Source organism: Engystomops pustulosus, chromosome 7, assembly GCF_040894005.1.
Source record: "Engystomops pustulosus chromosome 7, aEngPut4.maternal, whole genome shotgun sequence".
Taxonomy (NCBI): Eukaryota; Metazoa; Chordata; class Amphibia; order Anura; family Leptodactylidae; genus Engystomops; species Engystomops pustulosus.
This window is the reverse complement of record NC_092417.1, coordinates 31,125,985-31,135,607: the sequence shown is the minus strand read 5'-3', so window position 1 is coordinate 31,135,607 and position 9,623 is coordinate 31,125,985. Positions and strand designations below refer to the sequence as shown.

The following is a 9,623-nucleotide window of genomic DNA, read 5'->3' as shown; positions in this document are numbered from 1 at the left end:
TCAGCGATTTGGGCGGTAGCTCAGGGTCCAAAGCCTTCTAGGGGGCCAAAGACAACCCAAACTACCCACCAAATTTTATACCGAGAAGGACCTTCACCCGTGAATCGTCCTACATTTGTAATTACACCTTTCATATATACCTTTCAAGGTCCTGAAACTGCAGGCAGAAGGGACACAACCTCCATTCTCCAAAAACAGTGAATTCCAGACTTGTAGGGGATATAATATTCATACAGCACAAGGCCCATGGCCGTCCTAATCCGTGCCAGTAGAAAAAAAACAGCAGTGAAATAAGTAGAAAAAAGTGGATCCTTTATTCCATAATGAACGACATTTCGGCTTGAGGAAGGCTCATATAAAAGCCACAACCTGGCTCGTTATGGAATAAAGGATCCACTTTTTTCTACTTATTTCACTGCCTGTCTTTTTTTTTCTACTGATATACTTGGCGGACCTGAAGCCCGACCCTGGTAAACATGTACCCATAAGCACCTTCCACACTTGTGTTGCAGATCACGTGAGGACGCGTTCACACGTTGCGTTTTGACCTGCGTTTTCATTGCGTTTGAAACACATATACAACAGCTGAGGAGGGGTGGTTTGCCTAAATACATCACTGTTAACATTTCCGTTTACAAAATGCATTGTAAACGCGATGTTAATGCTTGCGTTAACAACACATTAACACGTGCGTTTTGCTAACACATGTGTTAACATTGCGTTTACAAATGTAAACGGTAATGTAATTAGGCAAATCACCTCTCGTCAGCCGTTGTATATGCGTTTCAAACGCAATGAAAACGCGACCAAAACGCAACGTGTGAACGCGCCCTCAGAGTTTGATCAGGGTGCGATCAGGGTTTGGTCAGTGAAAAACCGACATTTCTTATCAGAGTATAATCAGTTTTCAGACAGTTTGTTCAGTGTCTTAGTTTTTCACGTGCGTTTTCAATGCAATTTCAGTGCGTTTTTCAGATGCAGATAATGCGACTCAGCACTGAGCTCTATCTTTTCTGTGGCAATTGATGCATGAAAACGCATTGTACTTGCATTGGACTTCCATGTGTCTGAGGCCGCGGTCACACGTACCGCTAGGCATCCGTTCATAACGCGATGCCTAGCGGTACGTGTGACCGCGGCCTCAGACACATGGAAGTCCAATGCAAGTACAATGCGTTTTCATGCATTTTCATCCCTGGAAACACATGTGCGTTCGGGCCGAGGACCTCCCCCTGTGCGCTAGCGTCGCGTTATGAACGGACGCCTAGCGGTACGTGTGACCGCGGCCTCAGAGTGCAATGCGTTTTTGATGCATCTCCATAGACTTGTATGGTGCGTTTTTCACGTGCGTGACTTGCAAAAGTAGAGCATGTCGAGATTTAAACGCGCGCTAAAAAAAACATGCATGTGTGCGTGAAAAAAAATGCAAGACTGAAAAAGACCCATTGATTACCATGGGTCAGAGTGCAATGCAAGTTCTGCATGTCAAAAGCACGTGCAGAAAACGCGCGTGAAAAACGCAATTGTGAGAGGGGCCATAGTTGATTGTTTGGTTGTGCTGCTTGGACTTTCTCATGCGTATTGATCTGTCTATCTATTCTATATATGTATGCAGATAAATATCATGGCATCTCTTTACTTACTTGCAAATTGATTTCACAAGAAATGACAGCTCTGCTGTATTTTATGTAACAAAACTCAGCTGTGTTCCTCTGTTATACCTCCTGGTAATAAATTCATCATTGGGTTTTTTACTAGATGGGGGTGGACATAACTCCCTATAAATGCTAGATACAGTGGGGTCAGTCACACATTTTGGGACCATTTATCCTCAGGATGTAGATAAGATGTGACGAGTTGATGGTGAAGCAGGGAGCTGAAGGTTTCCCTCTACACCATTCACCTTGTGCGGTCAAGCCATAAGCACATGTGAAGTAGTGATATTATCACAGCGTCTGCTACATCGCTGATCTGTAGCAATTCCTGAAGGGATTCCTTGTATCATACTGTATATCACTATGACTCCCAGCCCTGAGATAAGTTGCTGTCTGTGAACCTTCCATGGTCCTCTGACTGGCAATTAAGGTTATGGCAATCAAGGTTATGGGGGCCCTAAAGGGAATAAAAAGATAAGATTGGACTTGAGATGGCGAACAACAGACCATTGCTTCTTTCACATACTGGAGAGGACGAAACCTCACCAACGTCTCGTTTGCCTCAGCAGGAGATGGTCTTAATATCCCAAGCCCATGAGCGGGTTTGGTCTGAAAGACTTGCCTCATGTTTTTGTGGAATGTACCAGGCTGAACTTCTCAGTGATTGTAGGTTCGGTCCAGTAAATCCCACATGTGCACTGAGCGAGTTTTACAGACTTCAAACTTCATAGTGGACATCAGGCTTTAAACAGGTTGTGGCTGCTTCAGAGAAAACATCAATTATGGGAATTTCTATGAGGCTTTACATAGGATCACATCTTAGCATTACTGTATACCCCTCAAAAGTTAGTGTCATTGCCAATTACGAACAGCATTAGTAATATAATTTTAACACCATCATTCTGACAGTGAGTAGTAGGACATCATGGTGATTGATATTACACTTGTACAATAGACGTTCATTCCAATACTGTGGCGCGATTGGAAAAGATGGATTGGCAAGACCACTTTCTTCCACAAACAGCGCCCCACCTGTCCATGGGTAGTATCTGGTATTGCAGCTCAGCTTCATTGAAGTAAATAGGGCTGATCTGTAGTCATGGCGAAATCTATGAAGAATCTTTGTATTGATAACCAAGAGATTTTTCACATGCTACATTAACACTTTCCCATTTAAAAAACTTCACATTAATCCAATATGCCAGCTATGTTCCGGATAGGCCCCTCACCCATTACTTGTTGGAGTATTTTGTGGTAGCTAATACAGAAAATATTCAGAAAATTCTAAAAAAAATCATTTATTTTCCCTCCAGAACACACATGACATAAGTATTCCAATGTCCACAAGTTACATCTTTCACATTCAATTTATTTAGGGAAAAGAATTCCACCCGTTTTGGTTGATCCAGAGTCTTGGTGTCTCCATGACCCAGCTGTCCGTACTTCCCTAGAGCAGACACAAACGAAGGGTTACACGTAGCAATGACAGGAATAGAAGTATTTATCTTCACCTTTTAATCTAAAAATAGTCACTATATGTTGACTATTGTGAATTCCATCTTTCTAGCAACAAGACAGTATCTCACTGAGTGTCAGATCAAATAAATACTCTCTGCAGAAGAAAGGGGGAGCATTGACTGGCCAAGAGAGAAAGACCTACTCACCCCATCCCCAGGTGTACAGCCCACCGCAACCTGTAATACAAAATGGAAACACGCAGTGAAATACTTTACTGTCTGTACGATCAAGCTGTCTACTTAAAGGGAATCTGTCAGTAGTATTAACCATAAAAAGCTGCAGACAACGTTAGGTAATGTTCCTACAGATCTGTGTAATCATACCTGTGTGTAAGACGTGAGTGAAGTTATAATCCAGCTCTGCAGTTTTGGGTGTGTCTTCAAGCCTGAAGAGCTTTCTGCTCTCTCCACTGTGCTGCTCCACAGCTCCTCCACTCTGCTAGGACTGTATGCTGTATCAGGATTTTAGTTGGACACTTACAGCAGTCACTGAGAGCAGAGGGAAGGGGAACAATTCATTGCAAGGAGCAGAAAGTTCTTCAGGTTGAAAGACCCGCCCAGAGCACTTGTAGGAGCTGTCGAACTTTTCTTCTACTAACTGCATACACAAAGGTATGGATACACAGACCTTCAAGGCCTATATGGACATAGTAAACTCCAGTTCTTACGGGTCACTGCGGCGGTATGGCGGGATCCACAGCTGACTTTTGTGGCTTCCGTTTCTTGCGGTAAATCAATCAAAGCCGGAAAAGACTGAATACCAATAAATTCACTGCCTTCATCTTCCTCACATTCAGTGGTTGTTTCTTTATAAGTGCAGCCTATGATACAGCAGACGTTAGCGTCGTGTGATGTGCGATGCTGAAGTACGCCATGTTATATTCTCACTTACATCCTTGGTGTAAAGACTTTGCAGGGAGTCCCAGCTGTCCCGATTCATTCCATCCCCAGGAATATAAATCTCCGCTTTCTAGAAGAAATGATAATATTATGTTGTTTTGTCACCAGAGATTTGGTTCTTAACTCAAAGTATCTTATTACGACTCTGTATGGTGCCAGAAATATATACAATAAAAGGGAACCTGTCAGTTGGTATGGGATCACCATGTTACATGCATGCCAGTAACTAACTGGAGTTTAGGGTCACAAAACTGCTTTGCTCACCGATGTTCATCTGTATCCATAATACAGTACAGAAAAAACTGCCAGGGTAATGCTGACTTAAAGGGAACCTGTCACCAGGAGAGCCATTTTTAGCACTCCCCCAGTCCCCACAGAGCATTGAACATACACTGCCAAAGTGTTTTTGTATAAAAAAAATAGGTTTTACAGAAAAAAAGATATGTTATATTGTACCTTTCATTAGCATCTGCTGTGTGACTAGGAAGTTGCCCAATGGGAGGGGCTGGAAAGGAGCAGTCCCCCCCCCTCCCCCCGCTTGGGAAACATGTGACTATTTCAAATATATGAATAACTCCCCTCACTCGGGATTGGCTGTAGAGCAGCAGGGGGCGTCGCTAAGCCAAGTGATGGGTGTTTTCATATATTTGAAAAGGACACATGGAGGAGCTGTTCCCCAAGGGTGGGGAGGGGAACTGCTCCTTTCCAGCCCCTCCCATTTGGCAACTGCCTAGTCACACAGCAGATGCTAATGAAATGTACAATATAACATATCTTTTTTTCTGTAAAACCAATTTTTAATACAAAAACACTTTGGCAGTGTATGTACTATGTACTGTGGGGACTGGGGAAATGCTAAAAATGGCTCTCCTGGTGACAGGTTCCCTTTAAAGAGAACCTGTCACCAGATCTTTCCCCTTTAAACTATGAGGTAGTTTGAAATTTCCTTTTTAGAATTCCCTCTTATGTAATCTCTCATCCATTATCTATAAAACATCTCCAAAGTCATTTGAAAATGAGCAGAGAAGAGCCATATTTTGTCTAAGATGAGTAAAGTTTAAAGCCTGCAGGCGGAGGGTCATTTTAGGCACCTCATTATTCCACTCTATAATATCTAGAACCAACCTGCTGGTGTTGTAATAATATAAACATCTTATCTTTTTAGATCACAACAGGCTTGTGGTTTGGAGAGATCTACAGATATATACAATAAATAAAAAAGGCTTGAATTTTTTCAACTGTATCTTGTTAAATATGGTTTTTAGGTGTTAGAGAAGTGAAGATAGGGGTGTCTGAAGTGGCACTCCCCCTGCAGCCTCTAAACATACATCAGATCAGGTAAAATATGACTCTTCTCTGCTCATTTTCACAGCACTTTTTACATGTAAATGGGTGAGATATCACATCAAAGAAGGAAATCTAGAAACCATATTTAGTACCCTACCTTAGGGGGCTGGTAGGTTAATGGAGTTTTCTTTAAAAATAACAGGGCTTGGATGTTTAGTTCTGTTTACAAGGAGTCAACAGATTCTCCATTTTCTTTTTACCACTGATAGAGACTGTGTGCCATCCTCCTGCTGCCACTTGGCTCATGGTCACACCGTGCAGAGCTTCCACTATACGAGGTTCGGATACATCTTCCACGTCTCCATGTCCGAGCTGTCCATGTCTTACAAAGAGAGGTACAGAGTAAGAAACACATCCATGTGAGAGTACTGCTATGCCATGGTGATGTCAGAAGTGCCACATTCTGCCATATTGTGCCATACCTGCCCGCGCCCCAGCTCAGCACCTTCCCATCACGTGTCAGCAGTACAGCGTGTTCATTCCCCAGAGCCATCGTCTGAGCCTGAAGTGAAGGCGACAGCTCCCTGAAGAACGGAGGCTGAGGTAATACATAACCATGGGCGACCAAAGGAAAAGCTAGAAATTCAAAAATATATGGGGCATAATATATCCAGTTATTACTCAGGAATCATATAGTTGAATAGAGGAAGAAAGAAAACTTTCGGGAAGTTTGGAATTTCAACTTCTTGATACTTTGGTCATCTAGGAGACAAGTATCAGCGGCTTGTAATATACATATAACTTAGGGTTTAGGGTCCTCTGATATATGTATAGGGCTAGGTGATCTACAGTGTCTGTCCAGGATAAGCAAATCTGCCCACAGACTTCCCAAGCTGATCTGCATGCAATACTATATCATTAAGGGGATGTTCACATGTGCAGATATATCAAAGAGGTTTCTGCTCTTACTGTAGATAATCTACTAGTACACTACTATGATATATAGAGCTGAATGGGATGCTTAAGGTCCGTGTACATTGCGGTAACAATATTTCAGGTGTATGGGTTGGAATTTCAGTTTATTTGGGGTTCAGACTCAGCCAATAGACTTTGCCCTATTAATACACATGGTATCTCCAGTACAGAACTAGTATACTGGTGCAGGGACATATGGATGTGATTGTGTATTTACCATTACTGTGTATGTCACATATCTCCATCTTCCACATGGGTTCTGGCACCGACCCATCGCAGTCCAGGTGGGTCACATCCCAGCATTCAGCCCTTCCCTTCACTAATATAAGGAGATATTTCTCAGATGGAAGAACATCCTGACAGTCCAGAGCGGGGAAGACGATGGACTGCTGAGGAGTCCCGGAGATGCATCCAGAGAGGAGAAGGGCTCCATCATCTGTAGATCAAGAACAATGATACAGAGCACTGGATCAGGAATCAGGACACGATGGTCCCGCAGGTGATATTCATACAGAGAGTCTGCATCATAAAAGGAGAAATCGGAGGTGAATACCCACATTACTGCAGCGGAATAACCCACAGAAATGGGGATTTAGGCCCCATTTATATACATGGATCAAGATGGCTCTGGCTATTGATAACCATGTTGAATCTGATGCATGTGAACAGACCCTTACCCAGAGAAGAGGTCTGATAATCCCACCATAGCCGTCACTGGGTGAACACTTAAAGAGAACCCGTCATGCAAAATAACCCCCCTAAACTAAATATATTTTCATAAACTGCGTTTGAGAGCATTGCCTCTATCCCTTTATTGTCCCTCTACATGCCTGTAAACCTAAGCAATGAGGTCCTAAAGCTGTATGCAAATGACCTGTGAAATGTCCAATGAGTCATTAGCATATTCAAGCTGTCCACCTTATTCATGAGTGGGAGGCACAGCCACACCCCCAGTGCATGACTGACAGCCTGTATAATGATGTGAGGCTGTATAATGATGTGCTTCCTGGTGCTGGTGGCCACACCCCCTGCAGCCTGTGTGTGCATGTGTGTGTGTTTAGGAGAGATACAGCAGCTCCAGGCAGCCATGTTACAGCAGAACATGTCAGGTACTTGTGTAGCTGATGTCTGCGTCTCTCACCTGTATATTAGGAGGATGCAGCATGTCAGCAGATGCAGCACACACACTAGCCATGCTTTACTATACATTACACACAGACATGATCAGGGGGAGGAGAGGGGAGGGATAACAGGGGTGACATCACTGCCTCTGACCATGTGACCAGCCTCATTTACATGATAAAGAATAGATGATTTTACAATGATTAATGTATGAAATAACTAGATAAAGGCTGGGATGGATCCTTGTGAGCTGCTCCAACAGGTAGAGGTGACAGGACAAGTGACACAGACCTGATGACAGGTGTCCTTTAAATGCTAAGTGTCACGGCTCAACTGGATCACTGAGGTAACTTTAATATACACTGCATGTTAGTATTGTCCTCCTCAAGCTCAACCACACAGGGTTAAGGCTGTTTCCCATGACTAAAATTCTAATAACCTTTCATCATCAAACAGGAGGTGGTTGGATTCCACGATCGGATATAGTATGGCCATACATCTCTACCTGATCCTGTATTGCTCCGTACTCCATGGCGTCACTGATACCAGATCTGGTTTTAGGGACCTTCTCTGCACTGGTGTCTGTGCTAACATGAAGACAGTAACTACAGATTTGGTCTGGGGTCTGTATAAAAGGGGATTTGGCTTTGAGTTCTGTATTTGGTCTGATCTACGGTCTCTGTTAGATGTGGGTGGGGTGTCTTTAATTCATTTATGGATAATCTTTTTGAGTTTACATGATTTATCCTTTGTTTACTTAGGGTGTCTAGACCCAGTGAACCCGTTTTTGGGCCATTTTTAAGCAGCCCATTAAAAACCACATTTTTTGAAAACGCATCCGTTTTTGACAGGTTTTACCAATTTAAATTGGTCAAAAATGGATGCGTTTTTAACGGACTGCTTAAAAACAGCCCAAAAATGGGTTCAAAACACCACGTGTGCCGCCAGCCATCGTCTGGTGTGTGGTCTATTCATTTAGAGGTTTGATCAGAGCAAATTAGGGTCCAAATTCATTTTGGGCGTTATAGGGTGTTCCGTATATATTTAGAGTGTGCGGTCTGGAGTCTCAAGAGTCTGGTGTGTGGCCTGTTAGTTTAGCTCACAGTTGACTTAGTTTGGGCATTTTTGGGTGCAATGAGGGGGTCTTTATGAAGTAGATCAATGTAGTAAAATTAGCATAGAAACATATTATATACACAAAGAAGTGATTTGCACATTTTCCAAGTTACTAAAGAAGCTGAGCACAAACACTATAGGACTGGGGAGAACTGCTCGGTGTGTCCTTAGCACAAGCTGTGTGCTGTCATATCACCTGTGAGCACCAGGTGGCGCACCTGTCACCAGCGCTGTATAGCTCCAGGATGGCGCCGCTCTGCGGATGACGTGAGTCTCTGCAGCCCCTGTGATCCGCACGGGGAGGGTGACGGCGATCTCCTCACCCGACCTCAGCTGCCCAAACCCCGAGAACCCGCAGCCATAGCACAGCATCAGCCTCCGCGCACAGCCCGGGTCACCAGCGGTAACTAGCAGATCAGTTCTGGAGGTGCGGCAGTGACGTAAGGCTCACGTGATCAGTCACGTTAAATAATGGAACGCACGGAGGTGACCCGCAAGGGGAAGGAATTCTGGGACTTGCAGTTCTCTTTACTCCAACCTGTTATTACTGCACTAAGGGCATCTGGTATCCAATACTGAAAAGATTTATAGCTGCAGCCTCGGTATTCTGGGACTTGTAGTTCTCTCTGTGCGGATTGTTTTCATAATGTGGGACTCGGAGTCCTTTTTGTTGGCACACACGGGCGGTCACCCGGTCCCCAGCACAGAGTTTGCCAGATATACAAGTTCAAATCACCCCCCTAACCAAAACTGATGTAAAAATAAAAATCATATAATATATAATCATGTATCAAAAATATATAATCAAAATTTAAAAAAAAGGTTATTCCTGGTGGTGAACCCTGTAAAATACTCCCCAAATCACCACTTTTTAGCCATTTTGCAAAAATTGCAAAAAAAAAAATTGCAAAAAAAGAAGGTGATACAGTCCCCAAAATATTAGCAATAAAAACGGCTTATCCCACAATCATGAGACCATACTAGAGATCGGTGGCATCTCTATTATAAAAAGGTCATTAGCATCAGAAGACATCAAAATTAAGAGATTACA

The 9,623-nt window shown here is 43.3% G+C and overlaps 1 protein-coding gene across 1 annotated transcript; it reads right to left on the bottom strand.

The window, feature by feature from the left end:
* Positions 1-2,937: 2,937 nt before the first annotated feature.
* On the bottom strand, positions 2,938-9,040 carry RCCD1 (RCC1 domain containing 1). The gene is made up of 8 exons (XM_072115324.1): positions 8,791-9,040; positions 6,552-6,770; positions 5,842-5,995; positions 5,620-5,741; positions 4,065-4,142; positions 3,841-3,993; positions 3,320-3,349; positions 2,938-3,102 (listed from the first exon to the last, which is right to left on the bottom strand). Exons 1-8 carry the CDS (start codon positions 8,942-8,944, stop codon positions 2,954-2,956), a joined length of 1,059 nt encoding a protein of 352 aa, XP_071971425.1. The 5' UTR covers positions 8,945-9,040; the 3' UTR covers positions 2,938-2,953.
* Between the last annotated feature and the right edge of the window lie 583 nt (positions 9,041-9,623).

Bases quoted from the DNA above. Each gene is read 5' to 3' on its own strand.
- RCCD1 (XM_072115324.1), bottom strand. From the start codon at position 8,944: ATGCTGTGCTATGGCTGCGGGTTCTCGGGGTTTGGGCAGCTGAGGTCG. The intron at 5,742-5,841 runs GTATGGCACAAT...TCTCTTTGTAAG, and splicing joins CTGAGCTGGGGCGCGGGCAG to ACATGGACAGCTCGGACATG. The intron at 3,350-3,840 runs GTAAGAACTGGA...TTTGTATTACAG, and splicing joins CCATACCGCCGCAGTGACCC to GTTGCGGTGGGCTGTACACC.